A 14,820-nucleotide genomic window follows, 5' to 3' on the forward strand; every position below is an offset into this window, starting at 1 on the left:
GTGCCCAGTGGGTTGCCAACACTGTAACTCTTTAGGGAGTAGAAAGTCCCATCTTTCTTCTGCTGAAAGGCTGGTGATTTCAGACTGCTGACATTGCAGGGAGTAATCTGACATATAACAAGGATGCCAACAGTGGTCATAGTTAATAGATAGATAGATAGATAGATAGATAGATAGATAGATAGATAGATAGATAGATAGATGGATAGATAGGGTCAAACATAGACAAAGAACAAATAGAAAAAGATAGACATAAATCCTTTGCCAATTTTGACCCTATAGAACAAATTAGAATGGCCACATGGGGTTCCAAGTCTGTAATTTTCCCAAAGCTGACTGTTAAATCTTTCTCACTCTGAGGAGCTGGAGTGGAGCAGGTGAATTGAAAATGTTGACTCTCCATTAGCTTCCTGGTGCTTAACCAATGTTCTTAAAGAGTCCATATAAATAGGTATAACTATAATGTATGTGTGTTAATTTCTATATGATTCAAAGCTCTGGCTGTTTATCAATGTAAAATTATTATCCCTATAAATCCATCCAAACTTTACTATAAATACAGATTCTGTGAATTTCTAAATAAATAATATCTTCCTTGCTTATGTCTTATGACATAAAACTCTTCTGAGAGCCCCCTTTACTTCTGTGTTTCTCAGGCTGTAGATGAGAGGGTTTAACATCGGGGTAATGACACCATACAGCATGGAGATGAGCCTGTCTCTTGATGGGGCGTTTTGACTGGAGGAAGGGCGGACATAGGTAAATATCGTTGTACCATAGAACAAACAAACCACCAGGAGATGGGAAGCACAGGTGGAGAAGGCTTTGCGTTTCCCTTCTGCTGACCGGATTTTCAGGATGGTGGATATAATGTAAATATAAGAGATACCAGTGATCAAGAAGGCACTGATTCCTAAGATTCCTCCTACCACTACGACAAGCATTTCTGTCACATATGTAGAGGAGCAAGAGAGGGCCACCACTGGAGGAATGTCACAATAATATTGGTTGACACGATTAGATTTACAGAAAGATAGGCGGAATGTGAACACGGTGTGCAGAAGGGAGTTCAGAAACCCTGCAACCCAGGTACCAGCAGTGAGCAGGACACAGCGTCCCTTTGTCATGATGAGGGTATAACGAAGGGGGAAACATATGGCTACATATCGGTCATAAGCCATAACAGCCAGAAGGAAGACTTCTGTCCCTGCCAGGGCCACTAGGAAAAACAACTGCAAAACACATCCAACAAAAGAAATATTTTGCTTCTGGGTCAGGAGGTTCTTGAGCATCTTGGGTATAGTGGTTGAAGGACAGAAAATATCTAACAAGGAGAGATTTGCCAAAAAATAATACATGGGTGTGTGCAGCTTCTTCTCTGTCAAAATGGCGAGGAGAATGGCTCCATTTCCTAGCAAAGTGACCTGATAGATGGCAGCAAAGACGACAGAAAGTGGGTAGCGCACCTCAGGGAGGTCAGATAGCCCTATGAGGATGAACTCCGTGACTGTTAGGTTGTAGACATCCATCTCTTCTCTGGTGTCTTTCTGGAAGCAAAGAAGCCAACAGCCACAGGTTAGGCTCCAAACCAAGGAATATGGTGATGAGAAACACTTAGAAAATAATAGGATTGTGACTGATAATAAATTGTACTAGCCTTGTAGTAAATAAACAAACAAACAAAAACCCTGTCATCAAGTCCATTCTGACTCATAGAGATCCTGTAAAAAAGGGTATAACCATCACTATGGGTTTCTGAGACTATAACTCTGTGTGGAAGTAGAAATACTGGTCTTTCTCCTGCTGAGCCGCTGACAGCTGCAAACCACTGTCCTTGAAGTTCAATGCCCAAACATAACCACTAAGCCACCCCAGCTCCTTTTACGTTAATAACAGGTTCAAATAGTACATTAACCTTACGCCTGATAATTCTTGGACAATTAAACCTTACTTTCTTAACAATGGTCTTTTACAAATTCACCTCAATAAATTCATTGTTGACTTTTAGAAGTATAGGAAATCTCGCCATTTGGTGAAAGCGTAAATGGAGATCTCACTCTTGGTAACACATTTACTTTATTCTGCTATGTATTGTTACGGTATGTTTATTTCTGTACTATCTCAGTCCTGTCTTATTATATGTTAATTTCTTTGTATCCAGGAGACAGAAATTAGAATGTAAATAACTAAATGTTGAGTGCAGGACTGACAGAATTGTGCATGTTCTGTAAAGATAGTTCTCCATACTTTCAAATTTATACTTTTTAAAATATGCACATTGTGTCATAACTCCAGAACAAGCTTATCTTAATAAAAATAAATTTAGTCTGTAAAATATAAATTAAACTTCTTTATTTGTATGAATGTTGCTCAAATATAGACAGACATAATCACATATAGGTTTAAGCCATAATTTCCTTAAAATATACATTTTCACTATTTATCAAAATACTTAAGAAAACATGGGATTTAAAAAAAATTATGTGCTAGACAGTAATAGTATATCACTCATCTATTGTACTTATTAATTTTCAAATTATATTAGAATGTAACTTAGTATTCCAAATATTGACCATGTATTTAGTATTTAAGCATAAATTATAAAATAGTTTAACTAAAGGCTGAAAATTTGTACATCTCTGTGTTTTACATCACATTTAGCTATTTTCTTTTGCTTAAAACATTTGCATTACAAAAAATTCAAAAATAATAAAAAGTTGGAAATTTAAAGTCAAATTATTATTTTGTAGCCATTCTATTTGTTTTGCAACTAGTAATAACTTTGGGCAGATATAAACTGTGAGGCATAAATTACACAAGTTATACATCATGATTTAGCTACCCAAATGGAGATGCATTATGTTAGACAAACCTTTTCTTTGCTGCCCTTTTGAGTACTAGTCGCTGAGTGTACATGGACGATGTGACTATTCTTCCTTTATGCAGGCCGAGAGACAAGGTCTGTACTGAACTTCTGAGGAAAAATATGATAACAAAACTGATGAATGTTTTTGAAATTATGAAATTTAGAAAACAACTTCCTATAATAAGTAGCAAAACATCATGGATACCATTACTCAATCAACCAAACATTTTTTATTAGGTAATTGAAGCAAAGTGGAAACAATACATATCCCTGGGTCAATTTTCTAATATCAAAAATTTGAAAGAGCAATTTAATTTGCTATTCTATATGCTTTTTTACTAATAGTTTTAAATATGATAACAATACACATAAGATAAAAGGAGAAATAAAAATTTAGAATATTGTTTAGGTTACATAATAAAACCAACATTTCACCTATATTTATTAATTTTACTTCCTTTGTTAAAACAAGAGTTATGAAAAATCATAGCCTCCTGATAAGAGCCTCCAGTCTAGCTCTATGTTTGGTTATATGAACATGTGCTCTATAAATAAAAACATGCATTTTCCCTACTTTTTGGTAACTTACATTCAAAATAAAACTTTAAATCAGATTGCTGTATAGAATGCCTAAATTGTTCAAGTGGGAATAAAACAATCTGCTCTTTTGGAAGAAAATATAAATAAATCTCACATATATATTTATCTGATTAGAAGATAAAAGCCATCCTTTACATAACACAATGAGGACAATGTTCTTATTGTTAGGGGACTTGGAATCAATTCCAACCGACAGTGACCACATGGACACACAACAGAATGAAATAATGCCAGTTCTGGGACTATTTTCTTTCTTTCAACAGTGTTGGTTAAAGAAAAACATTTTCCCCCCAGAAATTTACCAGAATTATTTTTCAGAAAAAAATAAATAATACATTTACAATGTAATTTGTTTCTGTCATTGAAATAGTCACTCTAGAAATATAAGGGGGATAACTAAATTGCCTTTTTAACTAGTAAATTTATAGCTCATTTAGCAGAGAATAGCAGAAGCTCACATAAAATGTAATCCCTCCATCTGCTTTGTAAGGTCATGTGGCGTACTGTAAACATACATTTGAAAACATTAAGAATGTGTTGTCATCAGCTTTCATCATAGTCTGGGCAGCCAAAGATGAAATAAGTATCTATAGGAAGGGGTACTATTACATTAGAAAATTATCCAGATATTGAGATTAAAGAAAAAGAAAGAAATCTGTCTTTTAATTTTGTATGTAGTTAATGCAAAACATACCATACATGAATCTTCTTTCTAGCAATTAGGTACTTCTGCATTTCACTATATATAGGAAAAATAGGTAATTAAGTAACATCATAACTGACAGATCTTAGCTCTTAAGATAATACAAATTTTATAATTTACTTAGAATATTAGCATCAAGGAAACAGCACATTATATCGGAATTTTCTTTAGGTGCATATCCAGCTAGGCATGAACATTTTAATACCGCTTCCTACACATTTAATATTCCATTTTAACTTACTCTTTAAAAATATAAATTTTCACATAATATTAACCTTACAAATATGTTTTTAATTTTAGCTTAGAGAGTCCATAATTTTAACGTTTGACTTAGTTTTAGTTTCATAGATTTCATTACCAATAAAAAGGCTCCTCAAGAAGAATATAAAATGACTCAACTAATGAAAATACAACAGTAAAGAAAATCAAACTACTTATTTATATACCAAGTCCTACGAAAATGTATTGTATAACTCATTTTATGCCCATTTTTCCCTTGGGGTAGGGAGTTACAATTAGAATTCTAAAGGGAATGTGCTTCTCATCTTGATAAACCTAAATTACTAGAGACCAAATAACAGGCAACTTACTTTGTAAGTTGAGAAAGAAATCCAAATTATAGAGTGAATTTTCTCCTTCTTTTATAGTCTTGGATAAGAAACAAAATTTTAATTTCAAGAATATACTAGACAAAATTAATAATAATTATGTCATTTATTTTTGTGATTGAAAGTAATTCCAGAAAAATAATTATATATCAATTTTAATATGTTGCATTCCTCATGAAAATTTTATTTTAAATTGTTTTGATTATTATAATATGAATATACAGTAGTAAGGCTAGTTATACTACACATAAAACATTATGTTTTTCAACTCTCCATGCCTGAATACATAAATATTTTAATTTACTGTAACTGCAGATTCGATCTTGATTTCTTCAGCAGTATAATGATTTCACAGAGAATGTGCTTTTGAAAAGTATCACTCCAATCAGTCTCAACTCAAAGTGAACCTATGCACAACAGAAGGAAAGAAGTTCTAGTCCTGTTGCATCTTCCCAATTGTTATGTTCCAGTCCATTGTTGCAACCATTGTATCAATCCATCTCATTGAGAGTCTTCCTCCTTTTCACTGACACGCCCCTGTACCACAAATGATGTCCTTTTCCAGGGATTGTGTCTTCTGATAATATTGCAAAAGACATGTCTTACCCTCCTCCTTTTAAGGATAACTGGCTTTACGTCTCATAAGACAGATTTGTTTGTCGTGGCACTCTTGCTACTTTCAGTACTTTTTGCCAACATCATAATTCAAATGCATCACTAATTCTCCAGTCTTCTTTATTCACAGTCCAACTTTGACATGGATATGCAGAGATTGAACATTATCAAGCTTGAACCAGTCTCATTTTAGTCCTCAAAGTGACAGCTTTGCTCTGTAAGATTTGAAACAGGTTTTGTGCAGATGTGCCCAATGCACAATGTTGTTTGGTTTCATGACTGCTATTTCCATGAGCACTGATTGTTGTTTGTCTCAATGAAAAGAAATTCTTGAACATTTCTGTCTTTTCTCCGTTTGTCATGATGCTGTTTTGGGTCTAGGTGTGAGGATTTTGTTTTCTTTACATTGAATTATATTCTATACTGAAAGCTTCATATTTTAGTCTTTATCAGCAACTGCTTCAAATCTACCTTGCTTTCAGGAAGAAAGGTAATGTGTTTTGCATATTGCAAGTTATTAGTAAGCATTATTGCAATCCTGCTCTCACATTTTATGTATTTGGTCAAGCTTCTAAGATTACTTGCTCAGCATACAGATGAAATAAGCTAATGAACAGATACAACCCTGATGTAAGCATTTTCTGACTTTAAAACATGGAGTGTTTTCTCTTTCCGGTTTGACATTGTTCCTCTTAGTCCACAATGAACGCAACGAAGTGCTCTGGAATGTGCATTCTTCTCAATGCTGTCCACGGTTTGTATTTCCCCTACAGTAAAATGACTTTGTATAGTCAACTAAACACGAGTTGAGTATTTTTCTTGCATTCTCTGCTTTCAACCAAGATCTGACTTCAACATTGATATGGCTTGTTCCATATCCTCTCTGTATTCAGATTAAATTTCTGATACCTGTCAATCTATTTCTGCAGCTCCTCTTGAATTATCTCCAGTAAATGTGTACTTACATGTGCTATCAATGACATTGTTGGATAATTTCCTCAATGTGGTAGGGAGAATATGGCTTTCTTTTAGTCTGTTGGTTAAGTATTTTGCTACCACATTTTTAATGAGAAATTAGACTAGTGAGTTTGCCAAATGTTCTATTAGGTGGTTGAAACATTACAATTGGTATTCCATCAATTCCTGAAGGCTTATTTTTCACTAAATCCTTCAGCGCAGCTTAGAAAACTTCCTATCATATTGTAGGTTTGCAATTATATGCTACCTCTTGAAATTGTGTTAACCAATTGATATGGTACATTGACTCTGTGTATTGTTTGCATCTTTTGGCATTCCTTCTATAGTTCAATAGTTTGTATATATGTGTAAATATGGGATACGTGTACAATTACATACATATACATATATATGTGTGGAAGAAAGACAAGGCATTCTACTTCCATAGAGTTACCATCTCAGAAACCCAGAGGGGCACTTCTGCTTTGTTCTGTAGGGATGCTCTGTGTTGAATTCGGCTCCATGGCAGAGAGTGTATATAAATTCACCCAGGTCTGCTAGCACTGCAGGGTATGCATTGACCTGCTTAACCACAAGGCCAGAGTTTCAAAACCAACAGCCACTCTGTGGGAATAAATAGCCTCACTTAGTGTCTCTAGAAGTTGAGATCCACTCCATAGAAATGGGTACAACTGTAAAATTGTATCCAACTATAGTTAGGGCTACAATTTAAACTCTATAAAATTTCCTTCTTTTTTATTTTATTTTATTTTGTTTTAGAATTTCCTTCTTTTGTTAATTGATATTCGATTACGTGGATGTATTGAGATTAGTGCATCATTCTGTATTTTGTCTCCCCATCCCAGATTTATTTATTAGATTTAGGTGTCTATATCAATACTCAAATTCATAGTTTTGTCAATGTTGGTAATTGTATATTTAACTTGGCTAGAAACTTAAGAATGGTTTTAAAGGGTTCTTTCATTTTCACCTTCCCAGCATAGTGTGAGAGAGGTCATTTTGTTACAGACCCTCATTCTCATTTGGACTTCACAGTATACTTTGCTTTACTCATGATCTCCCTTTCCAGTTTATATTTACTTTACATGTATTTTAATAACATTTTAAGCATATCTTCAAAATTCTGCGTGGGATTTCACTGGAAATTTGCTCAGTCAGTGAATAGAATTCTGGAGAAACAATCTTTCTCTTTCCTTAAAAATTCAATCAATTTCAGGAGAGGAAATGGGTCAATGATGGTGTCAGGTAGTACCGATGAAGAACACAGCTTTCCCCCAGATCCTGGATGCTTCCTCCCCCCAACTACCATCATCCGAACTCTACCTTGCAGGGCTGGATAGGGCAGAGGTTGTACACTGGTACATATGAGGGCTGGAGGCACAGGGAATCCAGGGTGGACGATACCTTCAGGACCAAGGGTGTGAGGGGCGATGCTGGGAGAGTGGAGGGCGAGTGGGTTGGAAAGGGGGAACTGATTACAAGGACCCACATGTGACCTCCTTCCTGGGAGAGGGACGGCAGGGAAGGGGGGGAAGGGAGACTCCGGATAGGGCAAGATATGACAAAATAACGATGTATAAATTACCAAGGGCACATGAGGGAGGGGGGAGCGGGGAAGGAGGGAAAAAAAAAGAGGACCTGATGCAAAGGGCTTAAGTGGAGAGCAAATGCTTTGAGAATAATTGGGGCAGGGAATGTATGGATGTGCTTTATACAATTGATGTATGTATATGTATGGATTGTGATAAGAGTTGTATGAGTCCCTAATAAAATGTAAAAAAAGAAAAGAGGAGAAAAAAATGATTAGGGCAAAGAATGTACAGATGTGCTTTATACAATTGATGTGTGTATATGTATGGACTGTGATAAGAGTTGTATGAGCCCCTAATAAATTGTTTAAAAAAATTCAATCAATTTTAAAATCATTTTATAACCTGTTACTCATCTATTTGTATGCATCTAATAATGTTATTAAATGAATTTTGCTTTATGTTATGTACAATTTTCTACCATTTGAACATGGAAATACATTGATTTATCTGTGCTATCCATGAATTCCATTACCTTAATTACCTCATTCATTAGGCCCATGAGATTTGATTTTTAGTTTGGGATTCCTTAGGAAAAAATAAGTGTAACAATGATATATTCTTCAAATTTTAAAAAAATGGCCTTTTTATTCCTCAAAATAAATGAGCATGTATTATGTTTCTCATTTGGACTGGCTAGTTCTTACTAGCCAGTAAGTGGCATAGAAAAAGCAATAACGAACGTAATTGCTTGGTCCTCCGTGTTAGAGGAAAAGCATGCACTCTTCATTATGAAGTATGGGCTCAGCTGCAGGGCTTACTTTCCTTTTTGCAGTTTTGAAGTTTCCCTGGAACACTTTGAGGAAATTATTTCTTGCTAATTGTGGTTTTATTATGACTACGGTGAGTTTTTTAAATACAGTGAGTTTTGTCACACATTGCATGCGTTTTTCAACTGATAATAATCCTGTGAAGTCTCCTTCTCTAGACATTGGATGTATTGATGGATGGATTGATTGAGTCTCCAATATTGAGCCAGATTTGTTTTTGTTTATAATGTTTGAAATGAAATTGCGTGTTACTGAAGACTGACAGTCTCTGTTTACTTTCACTATTTTTGTAGTCACTCTGACAATATTTAAATATGAGGAGTATGAAATCTGTCGGGTTTTTAAAATTATTTTTTGTTTTGTTTTTCATGAAGCAACTATTATCTTGGTTAAAAACATTTTTATTTTTATATTTTAGTATATGAAATCCTTTGTTATTTTGTCTTTCCTCCCATCCCTTTATATTCCCTGTTCCCTCCCGTGGCCCTGGTCTCTTCATAGCCATCAAAGTCTTGTCTATTAGTATATAGATCGCATTTCTTCTTCTTAATATTTCCTGATAACAGTGGTAATGTTAAATGTTTTTCTTTCTAAGATTTGACAGAGTTTGCTAAGAAAAATGTTTTCTGTTTTTGTCCAGGTCTAGCAGTGTTCCAGAGAGCTATCATTGTTTTTATTGTTGCATAACATTCTATGGTATGAATGTACTGAAATCTGTTTATTTATTCCTCTATAGGTAGAGATTTGGGTAGTTTCCATGTTTTTTTATTGTGGAAAATAAGCATAGGTTTGCACATAACTGTTCATGCTATATTTTAAATTTCTTTGGGGTAAATGCCCAGTAGAGAGATTACTGGATCATAAGGAACATGGATTTGCATTCGTTTAAGGATGTGCCATACTGATTTCCATAGTGGCTATATAATTCTACAATCATACCAACAATATAAAAGCACTCCGTTGTCTCCACATCTTCTCTCGCATTTGTGATTTTCTGTTTTATATAAATTTTGCCCAAAGTGTCAATGTGAAGTGATACTCATGGTTATTTTAAATTGTATTTCTCTTATTGTTTTTATTGTTAATGAGTGTGAACATTTCTCCATATGGTTGTTAGCTGCCTGTATGTCATCTTTGAAAAATTGCTTATTCATTTCCTGTGCCCCTATTTTGAATGGATTATTTGTGTTTTTCTTGATAAGGTGTAATTTTCTCTCAATTTTGGAGATTATCCCTTTATATGATGCTTTATTACAGAACGTTTTTCCCAATATTTGAGTTCTCTGGTGACTCTTTTAATGAGGTATTTTATAGTGCATAAATGTTGTATTTTAGTAGGTCCCCATTTTTACTTTTTTCTTCTATTGTGTGGATATTGCTCATTATGTTCTTTAATGTGTTTATGCCCTATATTAGGGTCTTAACATTTGTCCCTATTTTTTCATTAATTATCTTAACAATTGTGTAATTTATATGTAAAATTTGTATCTATCTTGAGTTTTTTATTGTACATAAAGTGAAGTATAGGTCTTGTTTTATTCTTGGGTAATTGCAGATCCGGTTTTTGCATCATGTTGAAAAGACTGTCTCCTGCCCATTGTGTTAGATAGGGTTCCCTAGAGAAATAAGACCAGGATACTGGTGATTTTAGATAGATATATTAGATAGATAGATAGATAGATAGATAGATAGATAGATAGATTGATAGATAGATGATAGGTAGACACAACATAAGAAATAAATGGCTTAAGAGTATATAGAGTTGTACAAATGGCTAAGTGCAACTGACTTCCGTGAGACAGCTATTACACTGGCACTCCTTCAAGTCAGGAGGACCACCAGGTACAAGTCAAGGAAGCAGACAGCTGAGTCCTCTGTGTAGAAATTCACGCAATCCAGCCACATGAAGCAAACAGCAAGGCACGTAACCAACAGTCAACTAGATGACAGAGTCTGACAGTCTCCAGCTCAAGCGGTGAATTCTCCAGTGTCATAGAGAAGCAGGTCTTGGAGGAACCTCAAACATCAGTGACACGGTCTATGGGTTGGGTGTCCCACAGGTAGTGTAGCTCGCAAACTGAAGCAGAGAACAAGCAAGGCAGCCACACATGGGTCCGCTCATCAAAGAGCAAGAGACAAGCAAGGCGAGGCTTGCCAAACCATTTATCTCGCCACCCTTCAGTTAAACTGCCCTTCAGTTAATCCCATATGTGTTTACTGGCCAGGTTGGCACAATCAACCTACCCATCACACCAATTTAGAGTGTGTTATTTCTCTATCAAAAATTAGGTGCCAGTAGGTACTTGGCTGTATTTCTGGATTCTCAGTTCTAATCCATTGATCTTCATATCTATAGTTGTACCAGTACCAGGTCGTACTGAATATTGTGGCTATATAGTGGGTTTTAAGGTCTGGGAATTAAGGGAACTTCTAGTTTGTTTTATTTTTAATAGTTTTTTTATTTGTACTAAGGATTTTTTGTTTCTTTGTATGTTTGTTTCCATATAAACTTGGTTCTCTAATTTTTCCTCTTTATTTCCATAATTTGGTATATTCTTATATAGAATAAGACTTTGGTCTGTTCAGGCTTCAAGTGTTTTCAAGCCTGTCCTATAAAATTGCCATTATTGCTTTCTCATATTATTTCATAGTGATGGAAGAATATTGATGTGAATCCATTATTTTATATTTGGGATAAAATATTTTTGCAAATTATATTATAATTTTACAAACTTTGTTGTACTATTGAAAGGCACATTATTAGTAATGATTGTTATTTCTTGAATTGATTTGTTGTGTGAGAGACCTGAATTTGTTTTCTTCGAGAAAATGAGTATGAGAAATAAGAAGCGATTCCTCTTTATTTGTCAATAGAGCATAGTAAACCGTATGATAATCTGATTGAAAACTTACTATTTTGTAAAGATTTTATGGGAAATTATAATTTTAAATTTCTGTACTTATTTATTCCACAATTACATAAAATTACATAAAGATGAAGGACACACACATATATATTTTAAAATCACATACGTAGACTTTTAGTACAACTAAGTTTATTCTGTGTTGGACAAGTCTACATTGTACCCATCATAATATTGATGAACATTGAGTTGTCTTCAAACATCACTCTATATAATAACATTCATGGAAAACATTCTTTGAAATATCTTTTGCAAAATAAGCATACATATTCATATTTATTGTTGTGGGTGGACTTGTTTACCTTTGTAGAGTGACTTCCATGTTTAAGACAATGAAATATGAGGGTTCAGTGTGCATTAATTTTGACATATGGTGTTTTCATTAATTGTAACCTTTGTTGTATTAGTATATTGCACTATTGTGTAAATATTATATGCTATCTCAAGATGAGCAGTTCAAACCTATCATCTTTTCAGATTTAGAAAGTGGATGATATATAATCTAGTAAAGATCTACAGTCTTGGAAACACTGTATAGGGGCTTATGAATAGGAATCAAATGGAAAGGCATGTGTTTGTTTGTTCTGTTTTGCTCCCATTCCTCATTTAGTTGTAATTTGTATATTCTGAAGGAAAATAGATCTCATCAGTCTGATATATAAAGGCCAGGCCCATACAATTTCTTTCTCTTATGCTACACCACTATTTCTCTGCTGGTTTGACATCCTGTGGGTGGCTTGTGTATTGCTGTGGTGCTGGAAGCTAAGGTAGCAGTATTTCCAATGTAAGTAGGGCCATTCAAAGTAAACAGATTTCAGCTGAGCTTCTAGAATAATAACAGACTATGAAGAAAAAATAGTCTGTCTCCTCCTGAGGAACTATCTACTTATGGATATAATTGAAACATGGTCCAATACTGATAACCCCATGAAGGAAAGCAGAACATTGCCTGAGATAGTGCCAGAAGATGAGCTTCTCAGGTTGCAAGGCACTCAAATAAATGAATGAAGAGCTGCCTCCTCAAAGGAGAGTCAACCATCATGATGCAGGTGTGGGAAGCCTACAAGAGTAACTTCTTCAGGACCTTTGTGTGTAGGTGGGCGACAACTCAGTTGGGAAAGAATAGCTATAAACATCAAATAATTATCAGAACTTGGAATGTATGTAGTATAAATCTAGGTACAAAGAGTGGTTCTAAATTAACTGAAAAGCATATTCAAGTTCAGACTTAAGGTGAAAAACATTAAAATAAATCCCACACAGCCAAAATATGACCTTAAATATATTTCACCTGAATTTTAATATCTCAAGAACAGATTTGATATATTGAACACTTATAACAGAAGATCTAGTTATCTGTGGGATATCATCAATAATATCATTCATGAAAAATCAAAAGTTAATTAAAGGGCAAAAAATAAAGAAAAGATCAATGAGGATGGTAGAAGAGACCTTGAAATTACTCTCAATTATAGAGTAGCTAGGGAAAATGGAAGAAATGATAAAGACATGAACAGAAAATTTCAAAGAGCAACTAGTGAGGCAAAATGAAATATTATAATGAAAGGTGGAAAGACCTAGAGTTAGAAAAACAAAAGAACATGTTAATCATATCTTTTTTGTCTATCATCATGTCTGAAACTGAAAGAATTCAAGAAAAATTCAAGCCTCAAGTTGTAATAATGAAGTGTTCTATGGACAAAACATTGAAGGGTACAGGAATCACCAAAGGAAGATGGAAAGAGTACACAGATTCAAGATACTAAGAATAACCATTTGACACGCCATCATTTTAAGAGGTGGATTATGAGCAGGAACAAATGAACTGAAGGAAGAATTTCAAGGTGTCTTGAACGAATTAGCAACAAAGCATGGACCCAGTAACTGGTGGAATGCCAATAGAAATGTTCCAAAATACTGATGATGCACTAGAATAAGTCATTGGTCTATATCAGGAAATTTGGAAGACACGTAGTTGGTAAATAGACTGGAAGAGATCCATATTTGTAACCACTCTAAAGAAAGTTGACCCAATAGAATATTCAAATCATATAACAATTTCACAAGCAAGTAAAATTTTGCTGATGATAATCCAACAAAAGTAGCAGCAGTATATTGAGAGGGAGCTGCCAGAGGTTCAGGCCAAATTAAGAAGATGTGGAACAAAGACCATTACTGCTGATGTCTTATGGACCTTGGCTGAAAGCATAGAATACTATAACAAGGTTTACTTGTATTTTATTGACAATGACAAAACATTAGACTGTATGGATCATAACAAACTGTGGATAGTCTTAAGAGGAATTGGAATCCCTGAACACTTCACTGTGCTCTTGGCGAACTTGTACATGGAGCAGGAGGCAAATGTGAGAATAGAACAAGGACATACTGCATGGTTTAAAATCAAAAAGGTGTGTGTCAGGGTTGGATACTGTCATGATACTTATTCAATCTGTATGCTGAGCACATTCAGAGAAGCTGGATTATATGAAGAAGATTGGGTCATCAGGATTGGAGGGAAGCTTAAATAACCTGTGCTATACAAATTACAGAAACTTGCTTACTGAAATTGAAGAAGAATTGAAGAACTTTCTGATGATGATCAAGGATGGCAGCCTTCAGTATAGATAACAAATCAATGTAAACAAAAACAAAATACTAACAATTGGATAATTAAGTAATGCCATGATATGTGGAGGAAAGTTTGAAGTTGTCAAATAGTTTGTCTTGCTTGGATCTGTAAACAATATTCATGAAGGCAGCAGTCAAGAGTTTAGAGGATGTACTGTATTGGGTAAATTTGCTTTATAAGATTTCTTTAAAGTTTTGGAAAGCAGTGATGTTAATTTAAGAACAAAGACATGCATGGCTCAAGACATGAAATTTTCAATCACCTCATATGCATATGAAAGTTGGACATTGAATAAAGAAGACCAAATAATAGACATATTTGGGTTATGATGCTGGAAATAATATTGGAAGTGCTTTGCACTGCCAAAGAACAAACAAATATGTCTTGGATGAAGCACAACCAAAATGGTGACTGGATGACAAGAATTCTTCTTAAGTACTTTGAGCATATTATCAGGAGAGACTGGCCCTTGAAAAGAACATTGTGCTTGGTAAAGTAGAAGAGCAAAGGAACACCTGCAATGAAATGGATTGAC

General features: G+C 34.5%; 1 protein-coding gene across 1 annotated transcript; it reads right to left on the minus strand.

Moving 5' to 3' along the window:
- Positions 1-599: 599 nt before the first annotated feature.
- On the minus strand, positions 600-1,529 carry LOC142440426 (olfactory receptor 5V1-like). The gene has a single exon (XM_075542873.1). The coding sequence runs from the start codon at positions 1,527-1,529 to the stop codon at positions 600-602; it is 930 nt and encodes a 309-aa protein (XP_075398988.1).
- Positions 1,530-14,820: the final 13,291 nt, after the last annotated feature.

This window comes from Tenrec ecaudatus, chromosome 2 (genome assembly GCF_050624435.1).
Source record: "Tenrec ecaudatus isolate mTenEca1 chromosome 2, mTenEca1.hap1, whole genome shotgun sequence".
NCBI lineage: Eukaryota > Metazoa > Chordata > Mammalia > Afrosoricida > Tenrecidae > Tenrec > Tenrec ecaudatus.